This window comes from Anopheles arabiensis, chromosome 3, assembly GCF_016920715.1.
Source record: "Anopheles arabiensis isolate DONGOLA chromosome 3, AaraD3, whole genome shotgun sequence".
NCBI classification, from domain to species: Eukaryota; Metazoa; Arthropoda; class Insecta; order Diptera; family Culicidae; genus Anopheles; species Anopheles arabiensis.
In genome coordinates, this window is record NC_053518.1 from 81,685,194 (window position 1) to 81,711,251 (window position 26,058).

A 26,058-nucleotide genomic window follows, 5' to 3' on the forward strand; every position below is an offset into this window, starting at 1 on the left:
ACTTCTTGCATTTTCCCTTTTCACTATTAGTTTTGGTCGTTCGCAGTTCTGTGTTCTGTGTAAAAATTTACCCTTTCTTCTGATTTTTCTGCTTACCTTAATCCTTCACATCTTTGCCTCTGTCCTACAATGATATAAATTTGCTTGTTTCCGTTTATCGTTTTAGAATACTGAACCATGTGTTTTTCATTAGCAGTACAAATTGTTTGATAAATCTTTTGCTTTTGCTTTTTGTTTATGATTTTGCCATTGATCCATTTCATCAGAATTGACACCCTCTTGCAGAAGTAAAGATTGCGGTAGAACGAAAAATGCAAAACACAAACGTAATTAAACACAACTCCTTACCAGGCACCAACTAGCTGACTCCGTCACGCAAAACGAGCCAAAATCACACATTTACTACGAACATTGATTAGCCTATCGACTTCGACTGCCCGAACGGAGAAACTGGTCCAAAGGAAGGCCACAAACAAAGGTCGAAAACTTTCACCAATCCACTCTGACCACTGGAATATCGAACGTTCTTAATCCTTTCTTCAGTATTTTTTTAATTTTCCATTAGTCTCACCTGGACCAAACGATAAGCATCATGGCACCTACTTACAGTGCTTGCGTGCACATTCATACACAAATACACAATCATGAATCGTTAAATCGCTACAAGCTATCCTGACCAAGTAGTACCGGGTAGTTATTAGTTATTATTATTATCTGCATATGAAAATGACATCACGACACGGAACGGTTCCAGCGCCACGTTTTCAATTTTTGCTCCCAGCGCAAGCAATAGAGTTTCGATTAATACTTTTCTTTTACTAGCTCATTTCTCATGTATCGCTTTACTTTACTAATGTCGTTTGGGTTGTTATTTTCAGCACCAACTATTGATTCGTTTTTGTTTTTTTTTGGTTCTATTTTAAGTTAGATCATGTTTTAACTAGTTAGTTTTTTCTTCTCCTCTGTTCTTGCTTCATGTCTGTTTTTCTTTCTTTTTTTCAATTATCACAATTTTTAGCTGATCATTTTTTTTTAATACTCATTTTTTTATAATTAGCTGTTGATTTAGATATTTCAAATACTAACACAATAAATTAAATTTAATGATAAAAACATATTTTAATATTAGAAAACAATCAAAGAGGTGAATGTGAATTATATTTAAAGGCAAAATAATTAACAAATAGTTGCATCGTGTAAAAATTAAATATGCTTATCACTTACATTACCCTTCACAACATGCATCGAGCATCATTGCATCCAGGCCAAATTTTCGCCTTTATTTAATAGAATAACGAATGCATAAACGTTGCCTATCATTCGCACTATCAGTAATGTTTATAGCAAGCCTAACTCGATTCGTGAAAGCTATTCCCTTTGGAAAGGTTTGTTTGGTTCGCTAACTTCGCTTGCTTTCTTTATCAGCAGTATTATTTAAAAAAATAATAAAAACGATCAGTGAATGCTCGTTTCACCGTATATTCTAAACACGATTTGCGCTACCGATGGCTTGAAATTTGGTTCTATTTGCTCGCTTTTCTCACCTCCCTTCGTACTAAACTCTTCAGTAATATTCGTTTAAACTACCAGTATGCGACATGAATATGAAACATGGCATGGGCTTGGTGGTACACGATGAAGCACAACTCTACGACGGCGACGACAAACGACGACAAACGACGAGGACGATGATGAGAATGATTACTATAGTGATTTATGGCGGTTTCGACATACTATACGGTTCACGCAATTCTCCACGCTTGAGAGAGAGCACAGTGCAATTGTCTGCATGTATGAGGACGAAGAAGAAGCGATCAGAATGGTTCGATTGATGTTATTTAGAGTGTGTATGAGTGGGCACAATGAGAACTATGTTTGCCTTTTGCTTTTTTTTGCAATTGTGCTTTTATGATTAGTTTTCAACAATATAACAAAATAAAAACTATGTCAAAATAGTGAAATGTTAAAATAGTAATTGAAAGAATGTAACAATGAGAAAAGATAATCAATAAATTCAAGACGAGAAAACAAGGAAGAGAAAACAATGACAATAAAACGAACAAGAATTCGAAAATCCCAAAACCAACACCAACACCAACCACGTAGAAGTGGGAAATAACAAATGAATAAAAAAAACTTAAACAACTTTTACTGAAACAGTTAAGAGTTTTATTTGATAGAGTTTTATAAGATTTTTTTGTTTGCTTGCCTGCTTTCGAGCTTTCAATGTTTTTGTTTTGTTTTCTTCTCTCATACACGTTTGTTATCGCTTCTTCATGTGTGTCTTCTATACTTATATTTATCCCATTCATTCGGGGGGTTTTTCCCTCTCTCTTTCTCCTTCTCTCTCTCTCTCTCTTTCTTTCTTTCTCTTTCTCTCTCTTTCTCTCTTTCTCCATTTATTCGCATATCGCAGTATTCAACATATTATCTAGTAATTACCTCATTTGTATATATCTCTTACATCCTACAAAGTGTATAAAGTAATTATTCTGTAGTTTATTTTTCTTACTTTTCGTGTATGTGTATGTGTATGTGTGTGTGTTTTTTTTCGTATTTTATGTTTTTACACTTATTCTACTATTTTTCGTGTGTGTATTTTTTTAGCGTATAGTTTCGATCACTTTTCATTTCTTTTTTCCTTTTTTTCAATCATCGCCCAATTACTGCAAAGAAATATACTCGTTCATTATCCCGTTCCACTTACTAATCGTTCCTGTTTCTTTTCATCTTTTATCCTTTTCTTGCACGTTGGAAACACCGCAAACAGTCCCGAAAAAGTTAACAAATCTGAAACCGCTGAAAGTAAATGTTATAAAATAGATGTTTCCGGAACTTTATCCTTCTCTTTTGCCTCTTTCGTCTCGCTCACTCGTCGCGCTTCATTTTTTTTCGTTTCAAATCACTCTATCCCTCGCGCTGTTTATGATAGCGGTGGTAAGTGTACTGGAAAAGGAAACCCTTTTGACTTAACAGTGAAAGTGCAAAAAAAAAGCTGCCGCTTTTATTATCAACTGATTTTTTTTACCTCATCTGTTTTATAAGCTCAAGTAGCTTTTTCTAGAAAGTATTTTTGTATTTTTTAATGAAACGTGCATAGCAACATAATTAATAGTAATATAAAAGCTACTTTTCTTGTGTCAAATACAAAAATCATAGGAATTGCATTACAGTTTGCCACTCATTTCGCATTCATTCATCGCTTCCTTTCACAAAACGTCATGTTTTAACTCGCATACAGCCACCATTCAGCATCACACACCGATGATTCATACGTTTCGCTCGCATCACACATCACATCACATTATTCAAATCACTTTTTTTGTTTAAGGAAAGAAAAAAGGCTTACATTTTTAAAATAAAGTTTCCTTTCGTCGTCGCCAGTTGTGGAAATAGTGGGTAAAAAGATAAAACAAAAAGATAAAAAAAGTATAATAAATGATTATGATTATAGCAAATAAAAGAAAAAAAGGGAGGGTAAAAGGGAAAAACAATCATTTCAGTATAGAGAAACACATTCAAACCGAAAGCTTCCACAAGAGATCACTTTGAAGGTTACAGAATTGGCTACCAAAACTACACTACGCAATGTGCATCAGGCGCTTTCGCTCGAAGCCTTTGCATATTATCGCTAGGGACAGAAAGGAAAGCTACATTAATATTTGCTATTTTTGCTGCCCAAACGCGTCGTCGTACGATGCGCCGGGAGGGAGCGAATCCGATCGCTTCGATTGATCGAACCCGCCTGCCCCATTCTGGACGAGCTGGAAAGCGTCTCGTCACTTATTATTTAGGCGGGTATGTTCGTTTTGTCCATTGGTTTTATGTTTCTGCTTCGTGTGGTTCTCCAGTTCACTTATTCCTTCCGTATTTTGTATTGGTTCTATTGGCAGTAGGTTTTTGTTTTGTTTTGTTTTTTTTTTTCATTTTCTCTCGTCTCTCTCATGCTTCCATTGCAACCCATGCGCCATTTTGCTACGTACTGTTTGAATGTTTCGTTTTTTTTTTGTTCTGATACTTTGTTAGGCTATCGTGAACTTAAGGAAATTAACGTTGCTGACAATGTGCTCATACTTTTTGGAAATTTACTGCTCTTCTTGTTTTATAGGGGCAGCTGACACGGCCGGCGATTTTTCACAATTTTTTTGTATTTTTTTGTTGTAATTATTCAATTGTTTTCACGCTTCCCCTTTCCAAAACATGACGTTTTAACCCATTTGAAAGAATTTAGATCACATTCGCAATTTTAAAGGATAGCAAGATGATGGACACAACAGTTTCACCCAAAACGAAAATTTAGGAGCTGATAGGTAGGTTAGTGTAAGAGCACGCACGCATACCGTAGACGTTTATCCTTTTACAGCCTTCATTACGCATTCCCATGCACGCACAAACACACAGACATATTGCACAAGCACTCACACGCCCATACAGCCACGCACGATTTACACCATTCCGCTAAATTGCCGAGTTGATTGATTTCGGTTTTGGTTTTCAGTTTAGTTTTGTCTTGTTTTTGTTTCCTGTTTTTTATATCTTTTCGATTTCTTTTTTAGTCTTCTTCTTTAGTTTTTCTTTTTTCTGTTTTGGATGGGTGCGAAAGGAAATACCTTCTTCGCCTGTTTTTTTTAACTTGCATTTTGAAGGTTTTGATTTTGTGTTTCTGTTTGTTCTTTGCTACTCGATCCAATGTCACAGTATTTTGAGTCCTTATCATCTATCACGATCACGCTCAATCACTTGCATTCCCTTGTTTCACTTATCGCATCTTCCACGCACTCTCTCACACACACACACACACATACACACAGCATAGCCGGGTTGCCGGTTGTGTCTGCTTAAAGTGTGGGGGATGTTTTGTTATACCTGTTTGTTTTTAAAAAACTAAAGCCTTAACCGTTAAATCGCGTTTTCTTGTTTTGTATATTTCGACTAAAATACGATTGATGCAAATCACCCTACTACGCCGTTCAGTATCGAGGCATCGCGGGTGTCCGCTATTGATTTCAATAATCTTATGTGTATGTTATGAGTTTGTTCAGTGTTTAAATGATTTATGATTTCTGTATCTTCCTTGCGCTCTGCTCTTCTCCATACATTACGGATTCCCGTCTGCTTCTAAATCTAATATCACTCTCGCATTCCGTACGATTATTCCTTGCATCTCCTAGCAGACATACCACCATGCATTCGCACACTGCTTAACCTACACTTGCAAACTGAGCTCTCCTTTCCGTATCTTCATGGTTGGTTTTGTTGTTCTTCAAATCATGTTCTAATGATATTTAAAAAAAACGTAGAAGGAAAAACTTTCCCAACCTCAAAGTGCATGCTAATCATTATCAGAATACACACACACACTTGAAGACACGCACACTCATGAAACGGAACCGACGGTCATAGGCGTGTGACGCAATGACAAACAAGGCAGGAGTTGTATTGGTTATCACGAGGGGCTGGGGCATCCGACCTTCCAAAAAACGCAAGGGCAGTATTTTTGATAGAAACTTTTCTCTGGGGAGAAAACGCAGCCACGTGCTTCCATCGAGCTTCCCCAAGGAACGAAACGGGACTGATGAAATCAAAAGTGACGAAATCGCTTTTGATTCCAAATCAACATTCCGCCCATTTCACACCGTCTTTATAAAACTAGCGTTAGTAAAACTTCTAGCTGCAGCTGAAGGTAAGGACTAATCATCTCCGCCAGTGGAATCTAGCGCGCTGAACTAAAGGTACATTAGATTGGGTAGTTGCAAACATATTATCATCGCTCGGAGGGATTGTGCGGTCCTTAGCCGTCTCCATCTTTCTCTTTTCTCACAAAGTGTCACTGTGTGTGTGTGAGTGAGTGTGTTTGTGTAAAACCGCTCTCTTGACCTCTGGCCCAGCCGTACCAGCCAGCTGGGCGTTCCCTGGGTGCGTTTCTCGAGTGAACACAGAGAGCAGTGCACAGATGAAACCGGAATCGGAAACCTTTCACCCTCCAAACAACTTAGTGGGATGGAAAACTATAGGGGGAGATTAAAAGACCTGAACGCAAGTTGGTCTTCCGAGGGCTCCGTACTACCACACGACTATTTGCAAAAAAAATTGCAACTGTATCCACATTTTAGAAGGGGTTAATTTATCGCCGATGAGCTGCCACCGCTGCTGCTGCTATTGCTGCTAGTGCGGGTGCGCCGCACCGGCGACGCAAATCAATCCCAACCATTCTCCTTGATCATGTGCGCCAGCTCGATGATGTACTTGCCCTCCTTATACTTCTGGCTGGACTCGAACGCGTGTTCCTGTCAGGATGTAAGAGCAGGTAAGTGAAGGAGTATATTCTCAGTACGCTCGCTGTAGTCTTACTTACATATTTCCAGCCAAGCGGCGTTCGGCAGCATTCACAGTAAATGTCGGCCACGGCATGCAGGCCTGTCAGTAGCACACGCTCTTCGGCCTGTCCACAGGCTACGTTAACCCTGCAAAGAATAGAATAGTGTCAAACTGTTGTCATGTGGCCTTAGAAAGAGAGACGATGTGTCAATGATGCTTACACCGAGTTGAACAGATACGCCCGTCCCTGGCTGCCCTGGAACGATTTCGATATAAGCTCATCGTGACTAGCTAGGTGTGCCCTGCAGTGGACGCAGGAGTACGTTCGGTTCGTTGGCGGTAGGTAGGCCTGGAACGTTTTCACCATTGTGCCACTACCGGACGACGAAGAGGACGCCGATGATGATTGCCCGTTCGCGTGCCCTCCGTTGGCCGCCTCCTGCAAATAGAGCCAGTAAGGGAATGGAAGAAGGTTAGCGACCAGGATCTTCCGGCAGAGATCTACTAACAACGGGGACAAAAACTACTGCTTATAGGAGCCATGCAACATTCCAGCAACAATCCGAGCAACTACACATAAGTAAAGGGATACTTTTCATTACAACACAACTAAATTGCAAGACACTACAAAACTAACACGATGATCGAGAGACATCGAACGCGGTTACATGTAGCCACGGTTGTGTACCTGGGTAGGATCGTTTTCTTGATTGGATTCCAGGGTTCCGGAAACGGTACGGGTGACTGGTGCAGACGAGAAACGGTACGGGCGAACTGAAAGGGGACGGTGCCAGTCGCACCAGACGCTTCCGCCGATCGCCGGTGCCGAGCGGCCGATCAGGCTTTTGCTCGAGTTCCAACACCACCACCACAACGACCACAACCACCAACTCCCAAGCTGCTCCTGCTGACGTCCGATGCAAATGGATTGGTTTTTGTGTGAAGGCAGATTGGACAGATGAAGCAGAACGGTTAATGCAGTACGGTTAAGGTGAAGAATGTAGTAGGGCAGAGGTTAGGGCACGTTTTGGGGAACGAGATGAGGTTAGAGCAATGTCTCACACACTTGCAAGTTTTGAGCTACTACTAGGAACTACTGCAACAGGACAATTACCTGGAATAGTAGATCGAACAGGAACGTTATTCGCATTCGTCTTTCCTGCCCTGGCGCTGCTGTTGGCAGGATAAACAAATAGGATGGATGAGCAGGGTCCTTCGATAGTGGTCCGGAGATCTTCGTACGTCTTAGGAACGTATTATTGTTGAGCTTGATGGCTTCCAGAGGTTTTCGATAGGATTTTTTCTTTACCTAATCTTACACCACCAACACCAACAACAAAAAAGGGCACGCTTCGTTAGCTAAAGTACGCTGCTGTTATAAACCCGTCTCTAGGCAACACTCGGCCAGTGTACACTACGATCGACATGCAGCTCATACAGACATTGAAGATCACACACACGCTCTGTACGGTCGGTAGAGCCGTTAGAATGTTTACTTTTGTCTTTCTTTTCACTTAATCCGCAAACAACTCTTCCAGAAGTCCCGAAAAGGACACACAGCTAGCAGACGGTAGTAGATTAAGCGCTAACGTGAAATAGTGACGCAAAATGCTGATATTTTACTTTCGTCCGTTCTAGGCCTCTGTTCGACCGACCGTTGTATGGCTGCTGTTATGCTATGCTTACGCCCTTTCGTCGTCTCCTTCTGCTTGCAATACAGAATACTAGTGACTGTCTAGTGCTGCGTTATAATTGGAAATCTGGAACGAAACAATAGAAAGAAGGAAACACAAAGGTCAACATTTAGCAGTGGGTTCGCGTTCGAAGCAGCTCAAGTGAGTGTTATTGCATCACACCGCATTAAGTCTACAATGTTTTCAAATACAAGTAAATATCCCTGGGGTATCGCGAGACATCAATTGGCTCGACTTTGGTAAACATCGTTTTTTTTATTGCTCCTGCAATTCCGCAGCAATCAGGCCCTCACAGCTCGATGATAAGGCATTAACGGCAACACATCATTACCTACCGAGCTTTGTGAGGCTTCAATTGCTTTAGCGAGAAAGAAAACAAACAAAAAACTCGCAACAAATCGCACCCGCCATCGACAGTCGCCACAGTGTTCAATTCTTTTCAAGGACACCGAACACATTTAATCCTTTTTTGTTCTCATACCATATTTCATCTCCCTCTCAGCCCATAAAGGACACACAGCGCGCGCCCAATTGCCAAGCCAAACGCAAGCGAAAGCTGTGGGAAAGTTTTTCTCGAACTCGGCGCAAAATCGACTGGACGACCGGGATTAATGTAGGACACAGAGCGTGGTCGTCGTCGCCGTCGTCATTGCCGGTGTGCTGAATTGTGCTGTGTACTGTGTCAAGGTTTTATTTACTTGGCAGACTTTCGTTCGTAAAAATCATGTTACATCATAATGAGCAGCGGAGCAAGCAAAGGACCGAAGATTGGGCGACTGATTGAACCGAACGTGAATGTCAAGGAGTGTGGTGTGAATTGAAATCTCTTTCTCTATGGCAGGTAATGAGTGTTGCGGGGAGAAATGATTAACGCTTATCTTTGTGGGTGGATAGCGTGGTGTTTATTGAGGAATTGAGAGTATAGGAAAAACAGTGTTTAAGCTATGTTGAAGCACAAAAGTTCAGGTTGTTCGAAGGCTAAGATAATGCACTCAACCTTGGTTGGGGGGTTAACAAAGACTGGGTCGAGGTTCATCTATTTACGATTCGATTATTCTGACCATGCAAACGAGATAGGCTTCTCCGTCATCCCACAACTCTAGCTTCATATACGAACTGGTATAATTTGCGTAATTTAGAACATTTAGAAGTCTATATTTTGAAGTTGGATCATAGACACTTTTGGCATAATAAATTTTTACTGTAATTGTGTGATCCTTAAAGCTCTTGTAAGAAGAGTGAAGTTCTTCACATTGCTATTTACAATAATCTCTTGGTTAAATCAACAAAAGACAACATATTTCAACATCTCGCAAGTTTATCCCGAGGTATACTCAACATTTGTTCACATTATTTGAATTGCCTAACGAAGGTGTTTATGCAACATAAGTGTGTCAAATTACCTAGCAATAAATTCTGTACAACATTTATTTTAAGTCTGGAATAATCCTAGATATACATTCTCTGAAGCTCCATTATACACAATAAGACTAAAGATTCAAGACAATCAATTAATACTTCTTCCCCTTTAAAGCCTATTATCCTATATAAGCTTGTTAGACTTATATAAGCTTACAAGATTGAACTCCATCCTTCTGATCTTGTAGGAACCTACATGTATACCCAACAGATCACCGCGCCGCACCTTTTATCAATATATCAAACTTAAGAGTATGATTATCAGAACAATCACTGGAATTACAAACCCTAGAAACTATTGCGTAGATAATTTCTTTGTTCTTGGGTTATCGCACGAGAGTTTTATCTTTATCGTGATTATAGAAACATTAGACATTTTCTAGCCATAGATAGATGATGATCAATGCTATATAAAACACGACATTGCAGACACCAGCAACCACTCAACTGTATCACGATTCCAGATTCTTCGCCGTGCTTCTTCGTGCCTGAAACCTGAGTGAATTTCTAATTCTTCCCACCATGCTTGTACACATCATTCCACGCGAATCAAGAACCGGGTTCATCAAACCCACCATGACGTATACACGGTACATAACTGTTCTGCAAAAGCTGGACGAGCTGCTGTAGTTTCATTTGTAGCTCTGTAGGAGCTCTCCTCCTACTGCTCGAATGCTCTGATGGATCACAAACAAGCTACGCAGTATAGCTGTAACATTGTAGCGTAATGTTATTTGCGTCTTGTTTTGCATCTCTACAAGTACTTGACAAACATTCCTGTAGGATTACAAGGAAATGACAACAAAAACATGGATTTTTTTTTTAATCTACACCGCCGAAGATCCGCCAATCTCATGACCGGAAGAACCATCGCACACGTACATAGAAAACGAGGTTATTGAAGAGTCGCCGTACGGCGCAGCAACACTGAGACGCAGCTGAGCAGGGTTATCCTCTACAAGCGCACTACACACGATCTACTTCTGGCATCACCCTGCGCGTGCACCCACCACCCAATATCAGACGACGATAATCAGTAACACACTGTTGCCCCGCAATCGTGTGTGACTTTCTCCGCGTAAAGGGGTAGGGCAAAACAAACCGCATCACAACAAACAACAACAAACACCCAAGCGCCACACTACGACGCAACGATGTATCAACATCATCATCATCATCATCAGCATCAGCTGCGCCATCGAGTATAATGTTCGCCACACAGCTGCCTTTCGCGAACTCTCACACGATGCGCGGGGTCGCGACGTCCCCGTTTGCCAACCGCACACCGGTCCCCGGGCCCCCTTCTCTCGGGCATCACAGACCACTACGAAATTACGTATTAACGCTAGCTAAACGAGCCTCGCGCAGAAAGGCCTGACACAATTTCTTGGTCCAACCAGCGAGACGACCTACCTTGGTGCGCGGACAACAGCTAACAGTTACTAACCAGCCGTTCGATCTTTTTCTAAGCTGTAAGACGCAACAACAACAACAACAACAACAACAACAAAAACTTGCCCCCAAACGTGTGGTCCCGTCGTGCTCGGACCTGGCGGTGTCTGAAGAGGACTGGTTTACCTCCGATTCAGATCCAACGAAAAAAAACGGCTCAACATTGGACATCTCTTTGCCCAACAAGACCGTTCTCTTTCTGTAGTCTAATGCCACCAAATGTGGCAGAAAAGTGTGTACGAGCGCGTGTGTGTGTTTGGGGGGGGGTGTGTGTTTTTACAGCACCACGTCAAGGCAATCCAATAGGCGATCACCACCTTCGACCAGCGAGCTCCCCGTATACTACACCGTTGCGACTTCACCAGATAGAAGACTTCTCCTAACCTTCTCGAACGAAACGCCAAAGCGCTCGAGAGAACAACGAAACCTCAGACTTTTCGCCAAAGCGTGGTCGAGTGGAGTAGTGGATCGAGCTGGGGTGGATCATCCCCCACACTGCGTGGAGTTTCCTGGAGGGCCCGATCGTACCCACCCCTTGGGGAACTTGCAAATAGGTTGCGCTCGGTGGGGGTAAGAAACGAAAGACAAAACGTAGCGAAACTACTTGCGTTATGGAGGCAAAGAACTTACTCTTGGGCTGTTCTCCGGTTCTTCGGGATCTTCTCTCTTCGTTACTCTCGATCTCTTGCACTATCTTTCTCGCTCTCTCTCTCTCTCTGTCTCGCGCTCTGTCTTGCGCTTCCGTTCTTGAAGATCATCCAGGCAAACGCAGAACGAATGTCTATCGGAGAGCTTGCCAAGTACACTAACACACCGTCCGTTGGGCAGCCAATCTTCAGCCGAGAGCTGCACCGGCACCGGATATTGACCCCGAAACAAAACAAAACGAAACCGGGCTAATAAGGGCACTCAACTTCCCGCAACAAAACTCGAGGGAGTATTCTGCGGAACGAACTTCTCACGCACCTTTTCTTTCCTATCAAGACTCGGGCGGTTGGCCGCAGAACGTTGGCAACTTGAACTGGCACACACGGCAGCGACGGCCTAGCTGTACGTTGCTAGGGAACACTGAACAACACCATCGATGGCGCAACAGGCTACCAATAATTCGTTGGTTTCGCGTTTTCGCGTAACACTTTAAGATCATCGTCCACTGAGCGCGGAGGGGTTCTGTACCGTGGGCTGCTGGACTGAGCCTTGCCAGAGCAACACACTGTCAACGTGCACGATCTTTCCCAAACCACTTCACTGCACTCCAACTTTCCACCGACAGCCACCGTCTCTCACGACATACACCATCCGTTTGCTGCGGCAGCGGAAGTTCAGCCGACCGCAACGCAATAAAAGACGCGAAACAGCTGTCTTTCGCGTGATGAAAACACACGCGGAAGAGAAGGACGCGCGCGGACACACACACACACACACACGTGGACACACACACACACACACACACACACTAAGTCGAGAGGCCAAAGAAAGGTAGGCTCGCACAAAACAGGCAAGAACTCGCACACGGAACTAACAGCGGAACTAAGGTTTCCTGGGGCGTAGCAGCGCGCGACGGCAGTTTTGGGAGATGCGTGTTTTTTAGCTCCACTGTCTATGACGGCAACGTCTAGGGACAAAACGCTTTCCGTGCGGTGTACTTCATACGGCAACGGTTGTAACTGATATGGTAGCAGAACGGTACGCTTCAACCGTCGGAACCCGCCAGCCAGCCGTTCGCTTTGCTCGAGAGCGTTTCTGTGTTTGTCCACGGACACTGACTGGTGCCGCCACCGACTCTCGCGGCGCATTTGCTGGGGGGGCCGGGAGGAGGCGCGCGCGCGCGCGCCCGCGTACTCAAGCTTGGGGAGGGTGGATTGCTGTTGCAAACAAAAACATCACCAATACACCGGCAGCAGCAACAACAACCGTCGACCACGACCACGATCAACAATCGGGCGCCAGTGCGCAGCATCGCAGTTGGGGGGGGGGACCCATTTACGAAGGGCACGCCAAAACGGGGGCTGCTATGAGGAAGACGATGGTGAGAAGCGCGCCACAACACTTCTCACCACACTGTAAATGACCGCAACCGAAGTGTGCGCAAGTGTGTGTGTATGTGTGTGTGTGATGCTTAGGGGTTGTTTGGTGCATGCACACTACCCAACAACGCGCGGTCCCTTCTGTACGTGCGCGAGTCTCTCACTCTCTCTCTCGCGGGGGTTTGTTTGTGTTCCGCGGTGTCCAACGGTGCGCCACGAGATTATTCGTGCGGCACAAAGGGAATACAACTGAGGAATGGTTAAAACATTCCAAACGAAGAACCGTCTCTTGGATGATCCATATTTCTCTTCGGGATAACTACATAACTAGATTCCTGGGGATACATTTTGGTGGCGCCATCTGTATAGGATCATCAAACCAATATTATTGCAGAAACGATCTTAGATCTATGAATATCTTTAATATATTCTATACATGAAATATATAGATATTCAATACATGACAATTGATTTCTTCCGAGGCTCCGACTAACTTATCTCCGATTAGTAAGCTCTTAAGATGTTAATAGACGCTGTTTTGGAGATACACTAATTTCCCAAAATTACAGTTATGTGAGAAAATGGCACTTCAAACATGGACATTATTTTCTATGGGCGGTCAGTTTGTGATGCCAACTATCTCCGTACTTCATTTTAAAAGAGTATCCCGGTGGCTTCGTGTCTAGGAAAAAAGATCAATGGCAAAAATAAATTCTTCGTTAATTCTGATCTCAAATTCAGCTCAGAAATTGTTGCATCTGATACTTCGAGAATCATTGCAATTAAAATTGACGTAAGTATGCTTAACATCAAATAGTAATGCCTAAAACATGTGATCCAAGAATAATATAAGATTTATAATTTCTGATAATGTATTGAGCCTCATACGACACTGTCCTTGCAAAAATATCTTCACTAGCATCTAATAAGGATAGTTTTGCAAGATCTTTGACCGTATTGTAACCTATCAACATCCCATAGTGTGATGTGCAGGTCGTCAGCGTTCTGCTACCTTCTATCGCTCGCACAACTACTACCACAGCATGTTGGATATGTTGGTGAGGCAGCGAGAGAACACACGAGAAGATTGGTTGTTTGGGTTCGTGACCACTTACCCCCTCCCTCACTGCTCGCTCCCCGCTTAGAAGGGTAAGTCGTCGTCTCCATCCAGACATCACCCTTACCGTATCCAATCCCCCACCGGTCGCTCTTTAGGTCCACACAAAGAGACACACCGCTACGCGATCGCTCCAGCTGGCGCCGCACACCCTTCCCGTTGCGTATGGGAAACACACACACACACACCTCACCAGAACGCTACTTTCCAGTTGGTTCGATACCAGTCCCGACCACAGCACCGCAAAGTTTAGCGGCCTACGGAAAGGAAACATTGAGGGGCATAGATCCCGATCGTTGTTTGCGTTTCGGGAGACGGCGCGGCGAGAGGCTCGTGAATGCTACTTCAGGGTACATTAACATTACAGCTTCTGAGCTGTTTGCTCCAGCAACGGCGGGGTCTAGATAGGTAGTAGCAGTAAAACTGCCAGATCAGTTACCTTTTAAGCTCTCGGGATACACACGATCCACTTCAATGATGTTTCGCGATACTGTGACCTGTGAGTTCTTTATACTCGTCGCAAGGACAGGTGCTGCGATGATCAACAAACTACCATCGTAAAAGGAAAATATATGGGACAACCCGGTGCATCACACCACACTTACTGACACACATGCACGCGCAACGATATCAACAAAAGGCCCCGGCTATCTCACCGCAGACCGGTCCTCATTGGTTTTCGCCGACCTGCCCTTGTTATCATCTGTTCTCCCCGGCTGTGAGCTGCCTGGCTGGGCGCTGTTTACCATTTTACGGCGTAAAAAAGCATGACGGAGCAAACAGGAAGAAGATGCCTCCCGTGCTACCGTCCCCCAACCTTTCCCGCTCGCACTGGGAACGCATCCTTATCTTTCCACCGTAGGCCGATTAGCTGCGCGCAAGAGGCGGCTAAGCGATAGTCGCCCCAACCTAAGCGCTTTGTTTGTCTCTGTAAAGCGGAGGCGTCCCTTCGACGTAGCCGCTTCATCATTTTTTGGCCACTTTTCCACAGCAGAGCAGGCCTATGTTTGGGGTCATCTCTCATCGAACGGTTCCGTTTTGTTTACATTCGCGACGCAGAAGACGCGACCCACGCGAACTGTCGCGCACATGCTGTTGCTGCTGATAACGCGCCGCGAGGGAGGGGAGAGAGTACGGATATGCTCCAACGCAACATCGCGTGTGCACGTTATTTGCCCAACCCGAACAGCGCACACCAGCAGTGGGCAGACATACACACACACGGGTCAATGACGATTGCCGTTCGGCCGCTGATGAGTTGTTGCCCTGATTTTAGCCAGCCGCCGGCACGCAGCTGCGGTGTCGCGTTCTACCCGGGGCCTCGGTATGGCCTCGCCGCTTCAACATATGCTTGCATTGACGGCGCGATGTCTTGTTATGGTTTGTTGTGGTGTTTCCCCTCCCCTCTATAGAGCCCCGCTTGGCGAACCCTTGCCTTAGGGTGTAGTGCGCAGCTGGGGGGGGGGGAGTGTTGAAGACGCGTTGGCCTTGACTTGATAGCGCGAATGAGCGTGCCGCGAAGGAGGCTGTCAGCGTGTTCGTTCGTGCAAGGGGTTGATCTTCAACTGGAATCGAAGCCTCGATCGAACATACCCGCGCGAAACGAGGACGAGCCTATGTGTGGCCATGTGCTTTAACCGGCTGCGGCGCTTTTAAAAAAAGCGGAGCTTGTGATTCTCTCTATTTACGGAAATTTTGTTTTGGATAATCCGTTCTAGTGCATTACACTTTTTGTGCTTTAACTTTGTGGCCTTCCGAATGGTGTCGTCGTCCGCTGCTTGTGCGTCACACAACGACAATTTGTATTACAAACCCCCATATTACCCTCAATTAATTCTTCCTCTCCCCTTTGCGCCCTTGTTAATCGGTCGTGCGCATTTTACCTCGCTTGGTTGTTGTTTGTTTTAGCAATCAAGCGATTTCCATTTTTTTTTAATCAAAACAAAACAAATAGCTCGTGATAGCAGACGTCCAATGAAATGTGAAGTCAGTTGAAACGGTCGTGAATGTAGCGCTTGATTTATAAAATTTTACAGCCACATCATGTAGACCCAAAGTGTTAACATAATAAAAAGGATAGTTTTTTTTTTTCAAATTCAGTTTTACAACCTTAGCCTGACACACTAACCTAAAAATACTGCCGACGATGCCCCATTTTTGAAATGTGGAGCATGAGGTTCAATAAAACCATAAAATTCAACAAACACGCGGAAATAATCATAACAGCGCTTAACTGCGCGTTATGAAAATAGTATTCGTTGTTAAATTTTAACGGTTTACATTATCGTTGTGTTATCAATAGAAAAATACAGTTACCAAGTTGATTGCTCAGCCCAACACAAAGATTGTGCTGATGACTGAACTGTGGTGCATCGGAAAAGTCTTCTAGTTTTCTTTTTTTGCGACTGAAAATGTTAAAAAAGATCATTCACAAAAAAGGAAAAGGAAAAGGAAAAGGAAAAGGAAAAGGAAAAGGAAAAGGAAAAGGAAAAGGAAAAGGAAAAGGAAAAGGAAAAGGAAAAGGAAAAGGAAAAGGAAAAGGAAAAGGAAAAGGAAAAGGAAAAGGAAAAGGAAAAGGAAAAGGAAAAGGAAAAGGAAAAGGAAAAGGAAAAGGAAAAGGAAAAGGAAAAGGAAAAGGAAAAGGAAAAGGAAAAGGAAAAGGAAAAGGAAAAGGAAAAGGAAAAGGAAAAGGAAAAGGAAAAGGAAAAGGAAAAGGAAAAGGAAAAGGAAAAGGAAAAGGAAAAGGAAAAGGAAAAGGAAAAGGAAAAGGAAAAGGAAAAGGAAAAGGAAAAGGAAAAGGAAAAGGAAAAGGAAAAGGAAAAGGAAAAGGAAAAGGAAAAGGAAAAGGAAAAGGAAAAGGAAAAGGAAAAGGAAAAGGAAAAGGAAAAGGAAAAGGAAAAGGAAAAGGAAAAGGAAAAGGAAAAGGAAACAATGAAAATAATAATAAAAAAGAAAATAGGAAACGGAAAATAGATAAAGAAATAAAAAAGGAGATGTAACTGGTAACTTCTATTCCCATAAGAAATAATTTACGTAAAATCAAGAAAAATAAAATGTTATAAGGCCAATAATAAGTGGGCAATCTTCCTATTCTCCTCGCGCGTAGTACTGTCTATGCTCAGCCTGTTTGACAACACACATTTTCACACCTACTCAATCGAGAAAACTTAAAAGCAAAAGTATTGCCACCATCCACACAACCGTATGTCACACAGACGGTTGTGTTACGGCTTATGCGATTTACTTCAACGACGCGAAAAAACAAGCCAACCCATCTACAGCACGGGTGTGTATTTTCGTACCAGTTTGTTTACCAAACAAAACGCTTGTACGGTTTCGCGATTTTGTGTTATTTTGGTACACACAGAGAGCCACATATATAGGTTGAGCGGGCTTGCCTATGTGCGTTAGTGCGGGTTTTTGTTTGTACTGCCTCCGTACGTATGGCGCGCGGTTCGCATTTGTTTGTTGTTGTTTTGGTTTACATTTTTTATGCTATTAGTTCTGCCCTTAATTTGCTTACGCGCGTTTACACCACGATGATCCACTTTAGGAATCAACTGTTTTTTTTTTCGTTCCATGATTATTCCCGTCTCGACGATTGAAGGGTTTCCTTACTCGCGTATGCCATTGGAGATGTCTTTGTCGGTGTACTAAAATCTAATCCAATCTGTGCGGTCTGTAAGGTGAGGTAAGCCGACGGAAGTTTTAGTGTTTGAATTTTCGTTCGTGAAACCAAAACAACAATTATGACGTCTGCTAAGAAAATGAACTGCCTTGGTAGATTTTTAATCTATTTCTGGTCACATTAGTACATCATCCAAGCGTACTTTCTACCCTTCTCATACAAGTGCCCCTTCTATTACAACACACACACACATATATAATGATTCAAATGAACCACAAACGCCATGAATGCCAAAATAAAAAAAGGGAACAATTTGGCAATGATCTTGACAGTCAAAAATTAAAAATACATCGCTAACAAGGGGAGAAAGGGAACGACGGGAAACGGAACAGTTACGTAATGGATTGTAGTTTTGCATTTTTTTATTTTATTCTGTTGCAGCACGAAACAGCTGCTGCCGTGGACCTTTCTGATTTTGCGTCACATGTTAAGCAATTTCCATACGCAAAAACGGAACGAGTAACCGTTTTGCCGTCAACAAAAAAGAAAGAAATACAAAGAAACCTTATGTGGGATTAAAGAAACAACATTTACAGGATTTTGAATCATATACGGGAATAGTTCAATCACTTAGGGGAATGTTGCAAATCGGTAGGGGAATATTGCATGCAAGCTGTGGAAGTTTGCAATCATATAGGGGAGAGTTGCAATCGATTAGGGGAATTTTGCAAGCGTCCTGTGGAGCTGTCATCAGACTGTGGGTGCCGGTGTAAAAAGCTTTGAATTGATACCGATGATGTTTTTTTTAACATTATTTGGAGTTGTTTTTGTGTGGGATTCAGCTGTACACATGATAAACTAAATAAATCCTGCTACGTGGCCATAATTAAACATGATAAGTTAGTAAGATTGACGAAAATATTTTGAGGTATTTACAGCAGCACCTACAGTCTGATGATAGCTTCACAGTATTATGTGACACATTTTTATGAGACTTGAAATTAATAAACCACGTTAACTACATAGTAAATTTTATTGAAATTTCTAACATAAATGGCTAAACATTTCATTATGACACTGGCTAGCTTAAACGCCAATATACTGTTCTAAGCAGTATTTTTGGAAAATCCGCAAGCGCACAAACTACCCTCTCAACGCAAATACCGCTGCAAAGAAAGAGACGAGGAAATTAAACCACATTTCATCGGTCGCAACTAAAACATCGTGATCGTCCTACATTTTACAGCATTTTCAAACACGCACGTACACCATCCCACGAAAACGAACACTCTCCCGAACAAGTCAATAATTGGATCCACCCTAACCTAGCCAGTTGTTAGATGGCTTAACCTCCGTCGGTTTCGTGTCTTCCTGCTTTCCGGCACTAAGCGCAGTAATTAAACTCATCACTTGGCGATATTCTCCCTCCTCACACGTTTGGATTGAGATTCACATGGTAAAGTAAAATCAACACCCCATCTTACATCTAGGTAGAAGCAAAAGTAGAGCGCGAGGGCAGGAGGTTTTAGTATATGGAAATGCACGTTACGTTTCGTGGGCAATATGTGGAAACATTTGCCACGCACACTTACCGCCAAAGAACGACCCTCTTTCTCGGGACCGGCTAGCGTCAAACGTTTGCCTACTAACTAGTGGCAATTATTGGACAAATTAAAAAAAGTCCTTTTCACGAAATCGAATCAAAGTCGATGGATTGTTCGTTTGAAAAGATACGGCGAAGGTTTTGTAAAAGATACTTCTTTGAAGCACGGTTGTTTTTTTTTGCACGAACAGCAATCATCATCATAATCAATGTAGAAAAATCGATAAACAATTTCTTCGATTTTAATATCCTTGTCAGCTGAATAGCATACTTTACAAGCTTGCCATAATGAAGAGGCGTGTAAATTGAATCAAAATGATCAAGCTTTAAGCTAGACAAAAAAAAAATGATTAAAAAAAGGAATTTTAATTTCACGCATTTCTATTGAATAGATCATTTTGTATTTCAGGATAAAAGATTGCCCAATGTAACGAAAAAGTTTCCAAAAAATTACTGAAATTTTTAATTTGATTAAAAAGCTAAAGAAACACTGCAGTATTTAAATAACGTCAAAATAATACAGTAACTACTGATAAAGATGCTATGTTACTACTTTCTCTCCTCCAACGACCGTTGTAAAAAATTATCCTACAGAAACAGAGTTTGTATTTCAACCTGTGAGCGTACAAATGCAACGCTAGTAAATGCCACATAAATGCCACGCATGCAGTCCCACCAGTACCCGTCGATCGTTCAACGGCAATGCGAATGAAAAATGTATTGCCTTATTGGAATGCTTATTCTTATTGGAGTACTGGTAACGTTGTAAAATAATTTTTTAAAAACCCAAACCAATGCACAACGAACAACGCCTGCAGCTTGAGCATGGTAAAACAACAGTTATGACATTTAATGCACAACTGTTACTTCTATGTGAGTGTGAGCACTGGAAATGTAGACCAAAGTGTAAGCTCTTGGCTAGCTTCTATCAGGCAGTGAGCAGGAGTACAACATTACCTCAACAACCAAAACAACAACGAAATCATTCTGTCAATGATAAGATTCTTTTGGTTCTAAAAACACAACTTCCTGTGGAAATTAGTACACCATGCACATTATGGAAGGTGCCAACACCTACCAAAGCAGTGGAGAAAAAAAAAGAAGGACGCCATCCTTCACTTTAATAGCATATACGTCCGCGTCCGTAAATTGGGCAACAGACACAACCGCGCTCGTAAAGGAGCTAATTTTAGAAAACCGTGCGCGCTTATGCTTATGCTGCTGGCAGCATACTCCTGTGCTGGTGCTGGTCAACGCGGAAATTTCACCTTAGGAAAGGTTCTGGCGACGCGGTTTTTTTGCGCAATACTAACCCCGGGGGTTAGGGCTTTTCGGTCCGGCCCTGGGCACAAACCGGGACCGGGAGGAGCGCGTTTGTTTTGATGATGCAACAGCACCTCTAAACGCCCTCACACTGACGCGGGCACCGTTACCACACACACATTGGCGCTCGCCGTCCAGACCGACAGGCCGCGGTTTGGTTGGAGGAAATGTTCGGTAAATGAGGGCACACGTGAAGGGCACACGGTTCTGACACAGTTCTTGCCCTTTTTTTAACGTGGAAGGGGAAGCAGTCGTTTTGGGAGGGAGAGATGTTGGTCAGATACAAACCGAAAAAGAAAGAAGTAGGTTATGGTGTACGTTGTGTCGAAATTATGGTATAATATTAATAGTAACTGATCCACACCAGAAGCGCTGATGTAATATTCAAAACTATTTTTTGTAAGAGATGCAAAATAGAACTTTTAATAGATGAAATATCTATAACAAGAGCATTAATAATTTCCTAAAGAGCTAAAAGATAAAATTTAAATACAATAACATGACAAAAATAAATAAAAATAAACTAATCAATAGAATAAATAAAAACTTTTGAATAAAATAGAGAACAGACTAAAACAAAACAAAAAAATTGCAAAATATAACGTATTCCAAAAACACAATCAAATAAGCAATTTAACCTTATAAACGAAAATATTTCAAACTTTGATCATACAAATGGTGCATTCAGTGTAGAGTAAAAAATCTCCGCCGTCCTTTACTTTTCCACACGCAATTTCAATGACGCAGGATGACGATTGCAACATGATTTTATGCAAATCTACTAAGCTCCGCGTCTAAAAACGCAACACTCTAATCGGATCTAGGCAGCGGGGCGCCTAACAGCATAATATTGTACAGCTGACTGTAAGAAAATGCAAATGCACTCCACCGGTGCCGGTTTGGCGTTTGATTGGACGCTGGACATCAACACCAATTCGCCCACACGAAGTGGCTGGGCACTGCACCTCAAAAAGAAGCGGGCCTGCCAATCTACCCCTAGAAACACGTTTGAAAAAGGAATCTAAACTCGGGTGGGTCGTTTTTTTTTTTTTTTTGTTGGTGTTGTTTAAATTTGGGGAAGGGAGAGAGGCCCGAAACGACTTGCCCTTTCGTTTGGTCCGGCGACACTAAACGGCCCTAGACAACCCACCGGCCGTTGGTGAGCGATGCTGTGAAGGCTTATGGGGGATTTAGGGAACCGGTTTGCGGCGTGTTTTGCAATATTTTCAACGACCGTGCGCACGGAACGTAGGTGTGAATGGTCTTTTCATAGTAGTAGCAGCATTAGGTGTAGGGCGTTAGGTTATAGCAATGAATAAGAACTGCTTTAGAAGACATTAGCAGTAGCAGGAGCAAAAGGTGGCCCCCACTGGAAGGACTAAGGTCATAAGCATTTATTTTAGCTTTCATTAGTGTAACGCGTTACTGGATTATCATTACCTAATACCCCTGGCGTACTTTCGACGACGCAACAGAGCTTTCTTTGGCGCTGTTTTAATTATTCTCGTTTTTCTTCCTTTTTGTCGATACAATTACTAACAGAGCGCCATTTACACCGCACAAATCACAACCCAACCAGACCCAACAACGCCCTACAGCGTCATTATCGCGTGTTGCTTCTAATACGCAAATCACTAATCCGCTGGAATCCACGTGCTCGCTTGTTGGATTTTGCGTGCCGTTCAATTTACGATGCAGGCACAAACCACGGCACGTTCCGGTCCGCACATACACCCAAGCGTAGCACACACAACCCAACAACGACAACAAAAAAAGGTTTCGCATAAAATACTCCTAAACACTGAAGAGTTATAAAATTAATGTACCGAGAAGCGGGACGTGCGCATAATTATGCCTCGATTCCAACGCGCACTTCCAGCCGCCTCTTCGATTACTACCTTCCGAAGGTTACGGGGGGCTAGTACCGTTTAAAGTGTTCTCTATGATGTGAAAGTGAAGTAGCTGGATAGCAGGGCACCGGGAGAAGAGAAAAAAAAAAAACGACATATTTCCTGCGATGCCACTTTGATTGATGGTGTTCTGGGAGTGTGGTTGCGTTTTGCTTGCACTTTAATTTACAGTGCGTATCACAAAAAACGTGACTAGGCTCCTTTCCCTTTTAAAATCGCTGAAATTTCAGTTGATTTTTATCGATTCTGTTTCTGAACAAAGATTTTAGGAGTGTTTTGGGTATCCGTCAAGTTACCAGTTTCACCCAGTTCATGTTTATAACCCGTCCTGTCAAAAAGTGACTTTGAAATTTGGTTGACAGGCTGTGAGACCACCTGGTCTACATACACTTTGATTCTAGATTCCACCTCCTGATCTCTTTAATGCACCTTGGGATAAATGAAAACACGACCTTGTTTTGACATCTTTTCGAGCAGGTACTCGAATCTAATTCTAGCTTTGAGGCTAAAATAATCTAGGTTAAAAATCACAGGCTAGTTTTGTGTGTAGTTTTGTATGGAGTGTTGACATGATTTCAGCCGCCAACTGTTAAGCTCCATAAAAAAACTGGCTAGTATCGCAAAAGGCCCCATTGTTAAAAATATATGTATAGGACAACAATTATTTCAAAAAAATAATTTTTAAGCATTATAATTTGCTTGATATGCATTAAACAGATTATGACACGTTAAACATCAAATAAGCATAAATAAAAAGAAAAAATATGTTCCAAACAAATGTAGTGCATTCATAAATATCAATTTTAATTCCACATAGTCCATACAGATACTTGCGCATACACAGGATATAATTTCCTTTTTAAAATTTTATTTAGCTTGAATTTAATTTTACACAAGCATATGGTAGGCACTGGGTCGACTTCTTTAAAACGAGTATTTTAGTATTTTTTACATAACGAGCAAATCAGAATGTGCTGAAAGTATCTCTGAAACTTCCTTTTTATTCGTTACTTACATAAGTTTTTCTCAATAGTTGACATCTAAAATGTTCCACAGCAGATGTTGTACTGCAAATTGTGTTGGCATGAAGTTCATTGAATTCCCAAGGCAACTTCCCACGCAATGCGCTGACAACAACAGATTGAAGTCATAGTATCAAGGATGACTATATGTAAACTATTTCATGATAGCATTTGATATGTTAAATATTACTCGTATGATTGATACTTTCATTTCCTAATCTCTTTACGACGTGAGCAACGTTCTTATGCAGTAGTTAAATTGCCAAAACAATCACTAATTGATGCTAATGTTTCATGCGTCATCTTTTCTGGCACATACTGTAGTAAACCAAGCCACATGTTTTTATTTCGGATAGCGGCTTACCTTTTGCTATTTTCATCGGTTGCTTCCGACGCATTGCTGGTGGATTATGATAAATCAATGTTCAGCGAAGGTGTGTAAACCCATTTCGAGCGTTTATTGCAGGCCAAGTGTCTGCCTTTAAAGAGCGCAAATGCTGACAGCTTCAAACGATCTCTATCGGCCAGTAACTCCGGCACCGGGCTACACTAATTGGACCAGCCCCGCGGGCCAAACGGCGTAGTGGCGCGGTGGACACTTCAAGCGAAATGTCCCCCTGCCCGCTGGGCCGTTTTCCTTTTTATGCTTTGAGCGCCATTCCCCTCCCGGCAGAGGTGTCATTCAACCGGCGTTTCCGTGCGACGGCAAAGACAACGAGTCTGCAGGCACTTGTGCGGCGTTCCAAAAATAGCCCCTTTACTTCCGCGGTGAAGATGATGGACAGCACAACACAAAGCTGACAGCGGGATGACACAAACGGCGACATAACCGTGTCAGACAGAACATTGTGACAAAACCTAAGGTAAGGAACTACCCGAACTCACTCACACACACACACATACAAACAAATCTTCTTCTGGAGCATGGCCTTATCCAGCGTTCCGGGAGCATAAGAGTCTTGATTTTGGCACGACCTGCCTGCTTGGTTGCTGGCTGAGTGTTGCTAATCTGTATTCCAACCGGAATGAGATCAACGAACCGACGAGCCCTCTCTCTCTCTCATTAACGGGACAACTTCCCTAAATGTTCGATGTAGCGAGTCTAAAAAAACTAACCTTTCCTAAGGACCGTAAGCACGTTCGTTTGAGTGTGTTTATTGTTAGGAAATTGATTGGAATTTTTATTTTCATTCTCTTTCAACGGAATTTGGATTTTCGTTAGGACGGCACTCGGCTTTCGGAAGCGAAACAGAGCATGAAACTAATACGTGTTATACTCTTCAACTTTCCACCATGTTAAGGTTCTTACCAGTGAAGGTAAAGCGGTAACCAAAGCTGAGGTTAGCAAGACACCGGATATATTTCGAACAGAAGCCCGTTAGCGAGCCGTTATGGAGCTAACTGCTGGCAAGAATTCGTTGTAATCGATGTAGAAATTGTATTACTAGTTGCCACAGTAGTATGTCTACCACGTAGCTTTGATTTCAGAATCGGTACAATTTCATGAAACGATAAGTCGTTCGGGCTCCTTCCCCAAAGGTACGTCAGAAAGTGTACATTAATTAGAATAATAAATCAATCTAACTAGAAACTATCCCAAAATCGTAGGTAAAAAAGTAGGGGATGGGAGAGCGTCTATTAATAGCTTCGTTCCCTCGTTCCGATGGGCGGTAAAAATAGGGCAGAACCGTAAATGCTATAATATTCAGTTACACCACCATGTCTGGCTCATTCAGCGTGCCCACGGCGCAATATAGCAGCAGAAGAAGCCAAACGGACTCGTCTAATTTTATCAGACCTAACACGGTGACCGTACCGTACCCGAGTGCCGTGGCGCAAGCGTTACCATCTTCCCTGTTCTAGCGCCTCCAAACGTTTCGGGAGGAAACTTCCCTACCCTCGGTTGGGTGACTCCCCAAAAGTGCATCACGTAATCCAATTAACGACTTCGACCAAGCTAGCACACACACACACACACACACACACACACACACACAAGAGCTCATTGCGCCCGAGGGCTGTGGCGTAGTAGCATGTAGGACCCGGTATACAGTGTGAAAGTTTCATTTTCATTCTTGCCGAGAACCACCTTCGGGAGCTTTTTTCTCGGACCTTCCAGGCTACGTTAGGACGAGCTGGGACGTCAAACCAGGTAATGCAATACTGACGTTGATTGACATAGCCCACTTCTAGCTTCGACAGTACGGCTATGGTAGCAACCGACCGGCCAAGTGATTGAAATCGAAACCAGGTACCAGGTCGTTCAGGTCAGGAACATTCTTGGGAGGGAGGATGGCCTGCGGGACGGGTTGGATGCAATAAACCGGGACAAACAAATTAAAGCAAGCTGATTTCGTGCCTTCCCAAGCTTTGGTAACAGGTGCTTCGCCGTGGTCCGAGAACGGTTCAATTTATACATATTATAATGACGTCTTTCACGCTCCCGCGCGACGCAATTTCCGAAAGCAAAGTAACGAACACGCGATGGTTTGAATAATTACTGCTGCCTTGATCGCCCTGATTGGTGAAGTCAGATTTATCGTTC

At 42.7% G+C, this 26,058-nt stretch overlaps 1 protein-coding gene across 5 annotated transcripts in view; it reads right to left on the reverse strand.

Annotated features, from left to right (window-relative positions):
- Window positions 1–3,018: 3,018 nt before the first annotated feature.
- The window catches only part of LOC120904117 (protein yippee-like CG15309), a 93,378-nt gene continuing 70,338 nt past the window's right edge, over window positions 3,019–26,058 (reverse strand). For 2 of the 5 annotated variants that reach the window (XM_040313891.1, XM_040313890.1), the window contains 5 exons: window positions 7,433–8,078; window positions 7,007–7,225; window positions 6,540–6,757; window positions 6,356–6,464; window positions 3,878–6,287 (listed from right to left, as the gene is read on the reverse strand). In XM_040313891.1, coding sequence (XP_040169825.1) covers window positions 6,198–6,287; window positions 6,356–6,464; window positions 6,540–6,757; window positions 7,007–7,225; window positions 7,433–7,468 — 672 coding nt within the window. In that variant the 5' untranslated portion in view covers window positions 7,469–8,078 and the 3' untranslated portion in view covers window positions 3,878–6,197. Of the gene's footprint in view, window positions 6,288–6,355; window positions 6,465–6,539; window positions 6,758–7,006; window positions 7,226–7,432; window positions 8,079–11,513; window positions 12,646–26,058 lie in introns of those variants that run through there. The other 3 variants (XM_040313893.1, XM_040313889.1, XM_040313894.1) reach the window with 3 other exon arrangements.